At 37.3% G+C, this 16883-nt stretch overlaps 1 protein-coding gene across 3 annotated transcripts in view; it reads left to right on the plus strand.

Moving 5' to 3' along the window:
* The window catches only part of KMT2C (lysine methyltransferase 2C), a 393502-nt gene that overhangs the window by 342464 nt on the left and 34155 nt on the right, over positions 1-16883 (plus strand). For all 3 annotated transcript variants that reach the window (XM_037835765.1, XM_037835764.1, XM_037835766.1), the window contains exons 33-40: positions 6061-6193; positions 6443-6657; positions 8279-8352; positions 8775-8957; positions 9332-11224; positions 11699-11988; positions 13311-15127; positions 16123-16234. In XM_037835765.1, coding sequence (XP_037691693.1) covers positions 6061-6193; positions 6443-6657; positions 8279-8352; positions 8775-8957; positions 9332-11224; positions 11699-11988; positions 13311-15127; positions 16123-16234 — 4717 coding nt within the window. The remainder of the gene's footprint in view (positions 1-6060; positions 6194-6442; positions 6658-8278; positions 8353-8774; positions 8958-9331; positions 11225-11698; positions 11989-13310; positions 15128-16122; positions 16235-16883) is intronic.

A 16883-nucleotide genomic window follows, 5' to 3' on the forward strand; every position in this document is an offset into this window, starting at 1 on the left:
AGAACAAAACAAAACAAAACATGAAAGCTAGGAGGCAACAAAAGGAATGATAGCATTAAACTAGAGTAGAATAAACAGTCAGACAACATCACCAATGCCAAGAATCCCATCCCCCTCCCTTATGTCCCCCTCTTATATGTATTTAGCTTTGATATATTGCCATTGTTACATTAAAGGAAGCATAATACAAGTTTCTGTTAATTATAGTCTCTAGTTTGCATTGATTATATTTTTCTCCCAATACCACCCTATCTTAAACACCTTGCAAGGTTGACATTCATTTGTTCTCCCTCATGTAAAAACATATTTGTACATTTTATCACAATTGTTGAGCACTCTAGGTTTCACTGAGTTACACAGTCCCAGTCTTTATCTTTTCTCTTTCCTTCTGGTGTCCCACATGCTCCTAACTTCCTCTTTCAACCATACTCATAGTGAGTCGTCTTTGTTCAGTGTCCTTACATTGCTGTGCTACCATCACTTAAGATTGTGTTCCAACCTCTACTGTCTTTTCCTGTCTGTCTGTAGTGCTCCCTTATCATAGAGCAGGTATCTTGTTCACAAACTCTGTCATTGTCTGTTTATCAGAGAATATTTTCAACTCTCCCTCATATTTGAAGGACAGTTTTGCCAGATACAGGATTCTTGGTTGGCAGTTTTTCTCTTTCAGTATCTTAAATATATCACACCACTTCTTTCTTGCCTTCATTGTTTCTATTGAGAAATCCGCACATGGTCTTCTCAAGCATCCTTTGTATGTGATGGATTGCTTTTCTCTTGCTGCTTTCAGGATTCTCTCTTTGTCTTTGACGTTTGATAATCTGATTATTAAGTGTCTTGGCATAGGCCTATTCAGGTCTATTCTGTTTAGAGTACGCTGCGCTTCTTGGATCTGTAATTTTATGTCTTTCATAGGAGATGGGAAGTTTTCATTGATTATTTCCTCTATTATTGCTTCTGCCCCTTTTCCCTTCTCTTCTTCTGGGACCCCCCCCCCCATGACACGTACATTCATACATTTCATGTTGTCATTCAGTTCCCTGAGATGTTGCTCATATTTTTTCCATTCTTTTTCCTATCTGTTCTTTTGTGTGTAGGATGTCAGGTGTCTTGTTCTCCAGTTCCTGAGTGTTTTCTTCTGCCTCTTGAGATATGCTGTTGTTTGTTGCCATTGTGTCTTTTATCTGTTGTGTTGTGCCTTTCATTTCCATAGAGTCTGCCAGTTGTTTTTTTGAACTTTTGATTTCTACCTTATATTCGCCCAGTGTTTTCATTATACACTTCATCTCTTTTGCTGTATCTTCCCTAAACTTTTTGAATTGATTTAGCATTAATTGTTTCAATTCCTGTATCTCAGTTGAAGTGTAAGTTTTTTCCTTTGACTGGCCATAACTTTGTTTTTCTTAGTGTAGGTTGTAGTTTTATGTTGTCTAGGCATCTGATTTCCTTGGTTACCCCAATCAGGTATTCCCAGTCCAGAATGGGCTCAGATCTCAAAAGGGGGCAATATTCAGTATCAGGTCTCCCTGAGGGTGTGTCTTAGAAGATTTACACACCTGGAGAGGCCTCAAGCCGCTGTGCATTTCCTAACTGCCCAGCAGGTGGTGCCTGTCAGCCTGTAGCTCCTGACTGGTGTAAGGGGGTGTGGCCCCCTCAGTCCTTTGTTTCTGTTTTGGCTGTTTCCCCCAGGCTCTGGGGTCTGGTTGTGAAAGGGACCCCAGTAGTAGGGCTGTGCACCACCTCCTTCCTCTTAGGGAAGATAAACCCCTTAAGGAGTTTTCATTTGCATTTAAATAGGCTCTTTGTTTCTCTGACTCTGCTATCTCCACCCTTGTATAGGTTAGAGAGCTGCAAACTGAGAATGGCTGTGGTTTTCTCCACTGAGCCGCCCAGGTTGAGACAGAGAAAGAGGGACCGAAAGCCCCCTTTCATGGCCTGTCCACGGTCCCCCCAGCTTCATCCACCAGCCAGGGATAGCACCCGGTCCTCTGGGCTCCCCCTCCCGGCACAGAGAAGTCCACCAGCTCTTTAAGATCAGTCATCACTAAAAGCCTCTGCTTGTTGGGGATTTGTAGCTTGTGTTGAGCAGTCCATGTTTGTTAATCAAAACCCCAGTTGGAGCTAGACTGAGGTATATTCACTTGTTCAGAAAGTGCCGCTCTCTATCACAGTGAGGTTTTGCTATTGCGCCTGCCGTGTGGGAGGGGCTCTCAGCGCAGGTCTGCGATGTTTACTTTCAGGTTTTATGCTGTGATCTCAGGCATTCCTCCCAATCCAGGTTGGGGCACAATGTGTGGACAGTCATGTTTGTCCCCCAGCAGTTATTCCAGATTGTTTACTAGTTGTTCCTGGTTGTTTATTAGTTGTTCCAGGGAGACTAACTTCCACTCCTCTCCATGCCGCCATCTTACCCCCCACCCCCCCTTTTTTTAAAGGATTTTGAGTAGATGAGGGTTTTGGTGTGTGTGTTTTGTTTTGTTTTGCTAGATTTTTTTGTGCAATACAGAGATGAGTAAGGCTGCCTGACCCCAGGAATTATAACCGTCCTATTGTAAGCCTTCAGGTATACACCTAATTTGTATTATAGTAGAGGGCAATTCAAGTAGGGCCTGAAGAAACACTTTTAAGATTTCAGTGTTTATGTTTGAAAGAATAATTCTAATTTGTGGGCAAAGCAGGATCAGGTAACATATTGGTGTTAAGAATGGCAACTTTGAACTCTAGAGCAAAGACTAGTAAATGGGAAATGTTAAGGGAGGCAAAACTTAAATGCACTTTGGGGCTAGATTGTAGAGTGCTGTGAAAGATAGGCACAGGCAATTGGCCTTTTCTCCCCAGGCACTGAAGAGCTATTGAAGACATGTGTTTTGGCAGCGTAGTTCTGGTGTCAGTGTCAGAAATGAATGTGAAATAAGATGAGTAGTACGGATGAGTTCATTACAGTATAGGTTAAGTGAAAAGTTGGTGTCTGTGTAAAGACACCTGCAATGTAAAGATACCTGCACAAAGAAGGAATGGATAGGAAAGACAGTGAAGTTTTAGAATAAGTAGGATTGAGCTACTGAATGGGTGTAATTTGAATAAATAAAAGGGGGTATATAAAATTGGACTTATAAGTTAGACTTACCTAGAGGATAATAATGCTGTTAATAAGAAACATGAGACAAAGGAAGACTTAGGGAGTGGAAGTGAGTAGATAAGTATGTGTGTTGTAGAGGGCAGTGGAGGTATAATGAATTTGGTCTAGGCCAAATTTTTAGGTTTAGAAATGGAACGTTTACATTGCTCTGACTCATAAGCACTGAAAATGTACAAGGCCATATATAAAGATTTAGGAATTTTCTGTGTAGTGGTGTTAATTGAAGTTATGGGAAGCATGAGATTTTTTAATATGCTGTCAGTACAATATAAAATTTTGAGAAATTCTTTTTTACACAAAGTGTATGTGTAACTCATCTGATGTTGTGTACAATTATATGCTCCTTTTCTTTCCTTTTTTTAATGGTTTGGTGAAAGTGATAGAATAATGAAAGGTTGAGACATTTTAGGGCTGTAGGATCTCAGAAACTATGATAGCAAAAGATAATCATTAGAGATAAATTGTAAAGTTAAATAGGATGAGTACTTGAAGTGCATATTTCAGTGGACTATGAGAAGGTTTTTGGTAATCTTCAGTAGAGTAACTTCAGTGGGGATGTTAAAGAAGAGAGGCAGAATGTAGTGATACAGAAGGTCATAAAATAGAGAAGGGAAATTTCAAGAAAATTTAAATTTAGCAACTTGAAAGAAGGAAAAGTTAAGTGAAGTAATTTTTCAGCTCTTACCATATTCATACCTCAAAAAAGGGTTACTTTTGTAAACTAATATGACCAGATTTGTTAGGTATGGGTAACTCAAGAAAAAAAGACCACCTCTTAATTAAATTAATAGTGAAGGAAAAATGTATTTAGTTATGTGTTCTTGAACAAATTATTTAACTTCTTTGGGTCTTTTGCTTAAGTTAGGCTACACAGAATAACCTATTTCATTGTATAAGATTAATAAGTAATAGCTATTATTATTATGCAGTGTTTCCATATGGTCATATTATGGTACTTTAGAGACAGTGCTGATAGATGGCAACAGGGTGGATAACATTCTCATTACCAATAAAGCAGCTTTTTTATCCTTATTACATTTTACTCATGTATCAGACATTTTATTACATGAAAAATGTTTGATAGTTTTGAGTAAAATTTTAGATTCCTTAATAGTGCTTATTTTTCACTGAGGTTTAAAATTAGAGGTAGCTTTCTACGTTAAATAAAAGCAGCAAGCTAGGGTGCTGTTGATAACTTGTGCTAGTCATTGTGTATTCCTGATCCATTGGTGCTTCTTTAACTCTAGGAGAAGCCTTAATCTGGAAGTCAAATAGTGCTAATAATCCTTGAGAACTTGTCAGTGATAAGCTTCAGTATCCTCACATATGAACTAGAGCTAATTAGACCCTGTGTGCTTTACTGTTGTAACGATGAGATAATCTGGTTTGGATGAAAGGACATTATACAGTGTAAAACGTGTGTATGACGTTACTCTTGGTCATTTTTTTTTTATCCAATGCCATGGCAAGGTGATCAGTTTAGGAGTTCTTAATCATTTTCCTAAGCATCCTGTTCTAGTTTGCTAATGCTGCCAGAATGCAAAACACCAGAAATGGATCGGCTTTTATAAAGGGGGTTTATTTGGTTACAAAGTTACAGTCTTAAGGCCATAAAGTGTCCAAGCAGTTGGGTACCTTCACTAGAGGATGGCCAATGGTGTCCGGAAAACCTCTGTTAGCTGGGAAGGCACGTGGCTGGTGTCTGCTCCAAAGTTCTGGTTTCACAATGGCTTTCTCCCAGGACGTCCCTCTTGGCTGTAGTTCTCTTCAAAACGTCACTCACAGCTGCAGCTGCACTAAGTTCCTTCTGTTAGTCAGCCCATTTATATGGCTCCACTGATCAAGGCCCACCCAGTGGGTGGGCCAACACTCCATGGAAATTATCCAGTTAGTCATCATCCACAGTTGGGTGGGGCACATCTCCACAGAAACACTCAATCTAATGAACACTGATGATGTCTCAATCTAATCAACGCTGATAACATCTGCCCACACAAGATTACATCAGACATAATGGCATTTGGGGGACACAATATATTCAAACTGGCACACATCCCAAGTATTAACCAACTTTAAAACCATATTTCCATTTATGTAATTAGTTGGTGATACAGATGTAGATATACAGTAATGGATAGTATTACTCTGAGTGTTACAACAATTAACAGAGGTCATGGATTTATTACTTTAGAGTATGTTTCTACAAATCATCATGTTTAATTGGGAGGATTTTTTGAAGGTATTGGGAGAATATAAAATTTTTTTGGTGGCTGAAACTGCTAGTAATGAAAATTGGGCCCAAAACCAGAATGTGTATGTTTTTGACAATAGGCATCTAATTGATAATAGTAGATGAAATAGTGCTTGTTTTTCAGAACTATTTTAGGGCAAGTGCTAATTCAAAATCAGTTTTTTTATATTATTAGAAATAGAAATAAAAGAAAAGAAACATCTATTTATAAATTTAAATGAAGAAGAAAAAATTAGACTGATAAAGCTTCTAGCATTACTTTGATTCATTCCTTTTTTTGTGGAGCTAATGTGTGTTGAGGGTTACCAGGCAGTATGCCGAGGGCTCTACATACATAATCTCAACTGAACGCAACATAATTTTAGAGAACATCGTTTTAGAGAAGTAGAAACTGAGTCTGCTGTTAACAAGTAGCAGAATTAAGATGCAAACCAAGGGCTGTCAGACTCCAAAACATGCTATTTCCAGTACACCATGATGAAGTTAACACAATTGTAAAGACCATATTTCAAAATTTTATAACCAAAAGTTACTCTGTAAGCAATATTTTACAGTATAATATTGAAAAAAATCCTACTATCTAGTATTTATTTTTATCTAGAAATATTTCAGTTACTTTTTTATTTATGAATAATGTGCAACTGTTTTACTGAATTATTTTTTTCTTAAGGTGTTTTTTCACGGATGCCACTCATGAATGGCCTTATTGGACCCAGTCCTCATCTCCCACATAATTCGTTGCCTCCTGGAAATGGATTGGGAACTTTCTCTGCAATAGCACAATCCCCTTACACTGATGCCAGGTATTTAAAAGTCTCCACTTTCTGTGATAACCGAAATTACACTGATTTGTGTTATATCTTTATATATATTAATCTGTTTACTGTGCGCAATATTAGTGTATATTACATTTATTAAGATTTTTGTTTAAAATTCATCAAGCACATCACTTTTATCTGTTTTATAATAGGATTTAATGAAAATTGTATTTGACCACAGGATTAAGAAAGTTATTTTATATTTATGAAGCTAAGTTGTTTATTATTTGTCAGGAATAAAAATGCAGCATTTAATCCAATGGTGAGTGATCCTAATAGCTCTTGGACATCATCAGCTCCCACTGTGGAAGGAGAAAATGATACAATGTCAAATGCCCAGAGAAGTACACTGAAGTGGGAGAAGGAGGAGGCTCTGGGTGAAATGGCAACAGTAGCACCAGTTCTCTACACAAATATTAATTTCCCCAACTTAAAGGAAGAATTTCCTGGTGAGTGATGCATGTATTGCTATCTAACTTACCAACTTTCTCTCTTTTTCTCTTGATTATAATAGAGTACCCTTGAATCATCACTAATTTTCATATAGTGTGATATGGACAATGTGAAGATTCCCTAGATGTCTAGAAACATCTAGAAAATTCTTAGCCCTAGGCCCTGCACTCATTTGCCTATTTCCCAAAAGTAATTTCATTTAATGAAATGATCAGTTTTCCAGCTCCTCACAGTACTTACAATACGTGGAAGTCAGTGTTGTGTTATATGTGTATAATTCTACAAAAAAATTCCTAGAACAGAAACTAGCATGTAATTAAGAGCATTAAGTTAGGTTAAATTGGAGTCAATTGTTAGTAGTGTTGGCATTTAAACTCAGTCAATATTATCTTCCCTTCTCCTCTTCTCACCTTACCTCAGCATTGTCCAGCCATTACCAATACCTTTTTGAAAAAGCAGATAGTACATTTATTCTATTTTAGAAAATTCTGATTAACCAGAGGAAGAAACATTTGAATTAATGAAATATCAGTTAGGGAATATTGCAAGCAGATGCTATTTTATAATTTTGAGTTCATGTTGCAAGGCAAAGTGGGATTTAAAGAGGACATTCAAATTATGTTATGCAATAGTTTGCCAGCTGTCTGTTGACACACAAAGGGTACCTAGAAGCAGTTTTTCTTATGTATAATGACCTTTGCCTTTTTAGATTGATCTCCCTGTGGTACTTTACTAATTATGTATAGAGATAAATCAAATGCTACCTTATCTAACAGTAGGAATTTGTGTTCAGTGCAGGAATGTCTGTTAAAGCAGTATTTTACATTCTTTATCTACTTTTATACCATGCTTTTGTTTGTTGTTTATAGATAAGCATATCTAGTTATCTTAAGCCACTTTGTGTCAGTGTCCTTACAGCAAAGCTTTAGTTTGGGTTTTTTTTTGTTTTGTTTTAATAATTTTGCCCTGTGATTCTAGAGCCTCATGAAATACTGTTTTAAAGCTATTATTGGCCTGTCAGCTGATGTTCCTTTTCATTGGCTTTTTTGGAAGTTTTTTTAAATATTTAGAATAAATCTCTTCTGCATTTGTCATTAACTGTTGATTTCACCAGAATTCATTTTGTGTATCAGCACAACACTTTGAATGTCATAGTAAAGGCTTGAAACCATTACTTTTCCATGTGTTTGTTATATATACACAAATACTGGTAAGATGCATATTATTCACTGTGATTACTTCCTTTTGAGTCAGATCGATAGACTTCTGTTTAGTGTAGATATTTTTAAAAAGTTTTAACTTTGGTTCTGATAATATCTCACAGGATTGAGGTAATGTATTATACTTGGCTTAGGTATTTTTTTGGCTGCTTAGCCTTTGGATTTAAAAGTTTTCCAATTCTACAAGCCAGGTTGTTAATAAGGCAGTACATTCAGAAAATATTTTGCTTGGCTGGCTGTGTTCGAAGAACTTTATACTATGCAAAGAACTTAATATCGGATTATTCATTTCTTATAACATGGCCTAAATAACTATGAGTAGTTCATCAACATTTTTAATTGTGAGATGTCATTACCATGGTTCTGTGAATGTGTATACTGTGTTCTTTTGTTATAGACTGGACTACTAGAGTGAAGCAGATTGCTAAATTATGGAGAAAAGCAAGCTCACAGGAAAGAGCACCATATGTGGTATTTAAAGTTTCCTATGTATATAATACCTTTAAACATACTACCTGAACCTTTTTTTTTTTTTTTGGACATGCTGAAGTGCTTTGTGTTGTTATACCTTTAAATGGTATGGTAACATAAATTTCAAATTTCCAGATTTTAGATTTGGAGGATGAGTTTGATGTTAATTCTTCCATTTTCTAAGGGTCTGTTCAGAAAATTATAATTGAAAATTTTAGATTATACCTTGGATTGCTTAGTCTGGTTCAGATACAAATATGGAAATGTATCCTCAACTGATTGGTAATATATACTGTAAAAAGAGAAAATGAATTAGTATCCAGATGCTTTTGTATAATAAAGTTCATCAGACGTTTTATTTTTATTTCCTAAAACATATTATTGCATACTGGAGGATAATGTTTTTCTCTTTTTTTTAAAAGCAAAAAGCCAGAGATAACAGAGCTGCTTTGCGCATTAATAAAGTACAGATGTCAAATGATTCCCTGAAAAGACAGCAACAACAGGATAGCATTGATCCCAGCTCTCGCATTGATGCAGATATTTTTAAAGATCCATTAAAGCAAAGAGAATCAGAGCACGAACAGGAATGGAAATTTAGACAGGTATGAGGTTTTTTGATTCATTTGCTTTTGTTTAAAATTACACTTCTGCCTTTTGAGAAGACAGCAATTTATGTCATTATTTAAGAATGTAGTTCTTAGAACAAAAAATTTTGATTGAAAATTGACTTGTTTCCCTTCATAAAAATTATTTTTGGGTTGTTTCAAGAAGGTTTTAATATTGTGAACAATAAACTGCCCTACACACAGTAGGGCATACTATGATGAAAAATAGTCTCTTCTCTTAGGAATTCATAATCTGATAAGAAAGCAATTTGGTAGCTACTGATATCAAACATTTTTTTCTCTTTTTTTAATTCCCAATGGTGATTTTCTTCCTTAACCATATAATTTCTTTTTCTTTCCTATCTCAACAGCAAATGCGTCAGAAAAGTAAGCAGCAAGCTAAAATTGAAGCCACACAGAAACTTGAACAGGTAAAGAATGAACAGCAGCAACAGCAGCAGCAGCAGCAGCAGTTTGGTTCTCAGCATCTTCTAACACAGTCTGGTTCAGATACACCAAGCAGTGGGATACAGAGTCCTCTGACACCTCAGCCGGGCAATGGAAATGTGTCTCCTGCACAGTCATTCCATAAAGACCTGTTTACAAAACAAACACTACCTAGTACCCCTACTTCTACATCTTCAGATGATGTGTTTGTAAAGCCACAAGCTCCACCGCCTCCTTCAACCCCATCCCGGATTCCCATTCAGGAGAGTCTTTCTCAGTCTCAAACTTCCCAGCCACCTTCACCACAGATGTTTTCACCTGGATCTTCTAACTCCCGACCACCATCTCCAATGGATCCTTATGCCAAAATGGTTGGTACCCCTAGACCGTCTCCAGGGGGCCATAGTTTTACCAGAAGGAATTCTGTTGCATCAGTAGAAAACTGTGCACCTTTATCGTCAGTATCTAGGCCCATTCATATAAGTGAAACAACAGCAAATAGGCCATCACCAGTCGGAGATTTATGTTCTTCCTCTACAACAAATGGTGATCCCTATGCAAAGCCTCCAGACACACCTCGGCCTATGATGACAGATCAGTTTCCCAAACCCTTGGGCCTACCCAGGTCTCCTGTAGTTTCAGAACAAACTGCAAAATGTCCTCTAACAGCTGGAACCAGTGATCCCTTTACTAAACCATCTCCTAGGACAGATGTATTTCAAAGACAACGGATACCTGACCCATATGCACGACCCTTGTTGACACCCACACCTCTTGATGGTGGTCCTGGACCCTTTAAGACTCCAATGCATCCCCCTCCATCCTCTCAGGATCTTTATGGATCAGTGTCACAGGCACCAAGGCGAATGGCTGTTGACCCTTACGAAAGACCTACTTTGACACCAAGACCCATAGATAATTTTTCCCATAATCAGTCAAGTGATCCATATAGCCAGCCTCCCCACACCCCTCATCCAGTAATGAATGAAACTTTTGCCCATCCTTCAAGGGCATTTTCCCAATCTGGAACCATATCAAAACCAATATCTCAGGACCCATATTCCCAGCCCCCAGGAACTCCACGACCTGTTGTAGATTCTTATTCCCAAACCTCAGGAACAGCTCGGTCCAATCCAGACCCTTATTCTCAACCTCCTGGAACTCCCCGGCCCAACACTGTTGATCCATATAGTCAGCAGCCACCAACCCCACGGCCATCTACACAGACAGACTTGTTTGTTACATCTGCAACTAATCAGAGGCATTCTGATCCATATGCTCATCCTCCTGGAACACCAAGAGCTGGAATTTCTGTTCCTTACTCCCAACCACCAGCAACACCAAGACCAAGGATTTCAGAGGGTTTTACTCGGTCCTCAATGATAAGACCAGTCCTCATGCCAAATCAGGATCTTTTCCTGCAGGCAGCACAGAATTGTGGACCAGTTTTACCTGGCCCTTTGGAAAGGCCACCTGATAAGTGTTCCCAAACACCTAGGCCACCTGGACCTGGTCTTTCAGACACGTTTACCCATGTTTCCCCATCTGCTGCCCATGATCCCTATGATCAACCTTCAATGACTCCAAGATCTCAGTCAGATTCTTTTGGAACAAATCAAGTTGTTCATGATGTCACTGATCAGCCAAGGCCTGGATCAGAGGGCAACTTCAGTACATCTTCAAACTCTCCAATGACTTCTCAAAGCCAACCGTTTTCCAGTGTCTCCCAACTTCCCGGATCTGTACCAACTTCAGGAGTAACTGATACACAGAATACTGTAAATATGTCTCAAGCAGATGCAGAGAAATTGAGACAGGTAAACATATATGTTGTCTCATGCTTTAAATGTGTTATTCAGAGGAAGCTAAACATTTTATCAAATTGAGTAATTTCTACAGGGGATTTAAAGTTTCTTATCTTTTTATTCTATAGAATTCATCGAATTGCAGAGAAGAAAAATGAAATTAGTAAAATTAACATCAATTGAATTGGATTTATTCTATATCTTATTTCAGTCTTCATAAATTTGTAGGGGAATCCTTAAATATGAAAGTTACCAATTCTGTGATAGTTCTCCAGCAATTGAAAGGACCCAAGCCATCAGTTTATTTTATGTAATCTATTGAAGAGTTAAGTGTAACTAGTGTTTTATATAGCTTTTGAAACATTTAGATATTTTAAACATTTCTGTAGTCACATAACAAAAGCATTAGGATTTTAAAAGCCATTAACCTTTAAAAAGCCATGCATTTTCAGAAATTGCAGTGATTTTTTTTTCCTTCCCATTCAGCGGCAGAAATTACGTGAAATCATTCTCCAGCAGCAACAGCAGAAGAAGATTGCTGGTCGGCAGGAGAAAGGGTCACAGGATTCACCAGTAGTGCCTCATCCAGGGCCCCTTCAACACTGGCAACCAGAGAATATCAACCAGGCTTTTACTAGGCCTCCACCTCCCTATCCCGGGAACATTAGATCTCCTGTTGTCCCTCCTCTAGGACCTAGATATGCTGTTTTCCCAAAAGAACAGCGTGGACATCCTCCTGATGTTGCTGGTTTGGGGGTGAGACCTCATGGATTTAGGTAATGCTTTTAATTTCCATATAGATTTAAATTGCTATTAGAAGACAATAGTCAAATGATAGTCATGAATTATTCAAAAATTTGCTATAGCTTTCTATTTTTTCTCCCCTTTGAGATATAATCAGCATTATTTCCTACTAAAGAAAGGTCATGGATTTTTTTCCCCATCTAAAAACTCTTAAAGACTCCAAAAGCATCCCCTTCATCATTACATATTAACTGTATTAACATTAAAATGTAAGTTGTACTGTTACAGTTTTATCATACTGGTCAAATCACAGTCTCTAAAATGTCACTACCACACAGTTAAAGCCTCTTACGATAATTGTCCTCTCCCCTATCGTTAATATGATAAATTTCCACTCTTCAATTTATGTTGTAAATGTTTGTGGAGATTTCCAAATTGGAAAGGTTTTACTTTAGGAAATTTTCAAGACAGGATAGAGTTATAAAGTTCATAATGATGAATCATGACCATACGTCCTTTTTAATAAACTGGCTAGTAGAAAGTTAAAGCCAAACTTAAGCCCTAGCTGTGGGAAGGAGATAGGTCTTTAAGCTATGTGGTTTTTTAGTATTATACCTATTTCCACTTCTTCTTACTCTTAATTACCTTTTTCTTGCTCCTTAATTACAATTTATGCCTGTAGCTGTGTTTTATATTTCCTTGTAAGTTACCATTAATCTTTTTTAGAATGAGTGCAATAAAAACAATCGTATAGTTTGTTTACTAATTCTTTGCAAATGATGCCTGTCCTTCTTTATGTCTTACTACTGCTTGCCTTTCTCATTCCTTTCAAGCAAATAGGTTTAGTTAGTCTATCTAGTCATTATACCATACCTTCTCATGTGCTGAGACCTGGAAGTCTCTCGTCCCACTGGTTAGATCTCTTATTTTCATTCACACCCCCCCCGAATCCACTTTCCTCTGTAACACTCCATAGAGTGTTCCTAAATTTAGAAAAAAGAAAGGAACTCTTTATCAAAATTTCCAATAGCATTGTGCTTATTTCTAAACAATTTAGTCCATTTGCTTGGTGGCTGTTTTTTTGTCTTCTGTTATTGTAAGTTTTTAGAGCTCACATATGGTGTTCAGGCTGTGGAACTTAGCAGAAGCTTACTTGCATATGAATACATTCTAAGTACTTTCTGATGGTGATAATTCTGTTTTTGCTAAGTCATTGTATTTGGCAATAGCAATTCTGTATCTGCGGTTCAATCTAAAGTTTCTTTCCCTTTATTCACCCTAACTCTATATTCAATATAATTATATTACAATTAGCCATTTGAAGTTTTTTTTTTTTTTTTTTTTTTTTTTAAAGATTTGGATTTCCGGGAGGTAATCATGGTACCCTGTCAAGTCAGGAACGTTTCCTTGTGCCTCCTCAACAAATACAAGGATCTGGAGTTCCTCCACAACTTAGAAGATCAATGTCTGTAGACGTGCCTCGGCCTTTAAGTAACTCACAAATGAGTAATCAGGTTGGACTTCCTCAACATTTTCCACCACAGAGCTTGCCAGTTCAGCAGCATAACATACTCGGCCAAGCATTTATTGAACTGAGGCATAGGACCCCTGATGGAAGGCCACGCCTGCCCTTCAGTTCTTCTACTGGCAATGTTATAGAGGCAATGTCTCATCTAAGACATGGAAGTTTCATTCCCCGGCCAGACTTTCCAGGCCCTAGACACACAGACCCCATGAGACGACCTCCCCAAGGTCTACTTAATCAGCCACCCGTGCATCCAAATTTGGAACAAGTGCCACCATCTCAGCAAGAGCAAGTTCATCCCGTCCATTCCTCTCCTATAGTCATGAGGTCTCTGAGTCACCCCTTAGGTGGTGAATTTTCAGAGGCCTCTTTGTCAACATCTACACCAGCTGAGACAGCATCTGATTTACAGATAACCAACCAATCTTCTGATGCACTCGAAGAAAAACTTGATTCTGATGACCCATCTGTTAAAGAATTAGATGTTAAAGACCTTGAGGGGGTTGAAGTCAAAGATTTGGATGATGAAGACCTTGAAAATTTAAATTTAGATACAGAGGATGGCAAGGGAGATGAATTGGATACTTTAGGTAATTTGGAAACTAATGATCCCAACTTGGATGACCTCTTGAGATCAGGAGAGTTTGATATAATTGCATATACAGATCCAGAACTTGACCTAGGAGATAAGAAGAGTATGTTTAATGAAGAACTAGATCTTAATGTTCCAATTGATGATAAGTTAGATAATCAATGCATATCTATTGATCCAAAAAAAAAAGAACAAGAAGACAAAACTGTGGCTCCCTCTGATAAACATTCTCCACAGAAAAAATCCACTGTTACTAGTGAGATAAAAACAGAAGTACTGTCTCCAAATTCAAAAGAGGAAAGCAAATATGAAATTGATAAAAGTGAGGATAAGGTTAATGTTGACACTCCTTGCTCACAAACTTCTGCTAACACAGACCTAAATGATGGACAAAAGCCGCCTTTACAGCCTTGTGATCCAGATCCACTTGAGAAAAGAACTGATCGGGAGCCTGCTGGCTCCAAGACAAGCGTTGTTCAGGGATCCACTCAACTGCCTGCTCAAGATGATATAAACTCTTGTGGCATAGCTGGACCGACTCCAGTTCTCTCAAGTTTACTGCCTAATGAAAAATCAGATAACTCAGACACTAGGCCCTTGGAGTCTCCACCACCAACTTTGCCAGCCTCACCATCCAATCGTGTGTCAAGTTTGCCTTCTACACTAATGACACCACCTGGTCACGTTTTGGATAATACCATGAATTCTAATGTGCCAGTAGTTTCTAGAGTAAACCATACTTTTACTCAGGGTATGCAGGTGAATTCAGGATTCGTTCAGGGTCAGCCAACAAATCACAGTTTTGGAACAGGCAAACCTACAACTCAAGCTGTGCCTCTCACAAGTCAGTCTAGTACCAACGGCATGTCTGGAGCCCAACAGCTAATGATTCCTCAAACATTATCCCAGCAAAATAGAGAAAGGCCCCTCCTTCTAGAGGAACAGCCTCTCCTTCTACAGGATCTTTTGGATCAAGAGAGGCAAGAACAGCAGCAGCAAAGACAGATGCAAGCCATGATTCGTCAGCGGTCGGAACCCTTCTTCCCTAATATTGGTAGGAATTCACTTGAGTCTCAGTGGTAATTAATAAGGGCATAAGGCTGGCATTCGGTATGCTTATAGTAGTTCAGTAGTACAAATGACATTTGGAATAGAGCACTAACTGAGATTTATGTTTCTGTTCATCCTTTAGCTTTAAAATGAAGTGATTAATTGTTTTAGATTCCTAGCCTCCCAGTTAAATCAGGAGATTGAAAACTCTGAGTTGCATAACTTACTGAATTCCGTTAAGAGTATTCTTTAATAGAAACAAGTCTTTTTTTTGGGGGGGGGGGGCACATAAAGTCCTTGAACTTATTTTTGATGGCTTACTAATTTAAAAAAAATGATTCAAGATGCCCCAACATTTTTAAGAATAAGAAATCCAATCAAAGGGCATACGTCTAAGGAATGCTTTTTCCTAAACAATAAAATTGAAACCTATCCTGTCTACAGTACCAATTTCAACAAATTGATCCATTTCTTTTTCACTTATATATCATTTATATATCAAGAGGTTTTCCTTAGGTCTTTCTCAGCATTTCTGTTTTGAGGGGATACACTCTCAAGAAATTGATGCATTTTTTTTTTTGTTTAAAGAATGATAATTAACTGAGTGGAATTTCCTGGTATTGGAAATAACCACAGATTCTCAGGCACTATGTCCCATTGCTAAAGCAATTCCAATTAACATTACGAAAATTTGGATGAAAGGGAATTGTTTTATGTTAGTTTACCAACGTATTCTCCCTTACATGCAACAGATTTCTTGTTTTAATCTTGCAGGCCTAAAGAATTAAAGCATACTTCAATTATAGATTAACAAGGTGGGATTAAGGTTCCTACCATCTCATAATTTTTTCTGTAGCATAGAAATTTACAGATAGTGATTATTAAATAAAAAGTAATAAGCATTATGACATAACAATGTTTATCATATAATCACATTACCTCTTAGTATACCTTGAACTGAGTACTATGAAGTAACTTTAAAATATATTTCTTCTTCAGATTTTGATGCAATTACAGATCCTATAATGAAAGCCAAAATGGTGGCCCTTAAAGGCATAAATAAAGTAATGGCACAAAACAATATGGGCATGCCACCAATGGTTATGAACAGGTAGGTGAGGATGTTTTCTCATTTTTTACTGTGCATCAAGAAGTGCATGAATTATTCCTAGTTCTTAGAGCATTATGTACACAAAAAACTGTATTCTGGGAATCAAATATTTAAATTGGTTGTGACATCAATTGGATTTGATCAGCTATAAAATGCTATACAAATGTAAGAAAATAATTTTCATTAGTTTCATGGTAAACAGAATATAATAAAGGTTTGGAAGATTGACTTGATCAGTCAAGGAATCAAAAAGCTTAAGTACATGCTATTTTAAATATGTTTAGAATTGATTCTGCTAACTAAGTGATCCACGGGACAGATGAAGATGGAAATATAAGCAGAAAAATAGAAGTTAAGCTGTTTTGCATTGAGAAAAGAAGATAGATTATTTAGGCCTGAGGATATTTAGGCTTTTTTTCTATCAAAAAGAAGAGAGGAAAAAGACATTTCAGTAGAAATACTGGGTGGTTAAGTCAAATATGAATTCAGCTCTAAAATAATAAAATATCCTCAAACTTAACTTGAATCAGAAAATAAAGTAATGAGTACATAAGAGGGCATTTGGAAATTAGGCAAGTTTTTACTCTTAGCAGGAAAAAGGAAATTAGGCATTAAAGTTATTTGAGTATTTATGCCCCTAAATAGCATT

The sequence above is a fragment of the Choloepus didactylus genome, chromosome 5, assembly GCF_015220235.1.
Source record: "Choloepus didactylus isolate mChoDid1 chromosome 5, mChoDid1.pri, whole genome shotgun sequence".
Classification (NCBI taxonomy): Eukaryota; Metazoa; Chordata; class Mammalia; order Pilosa; family Megalonychidae; genus Choloepus; species Choloepus didactylus.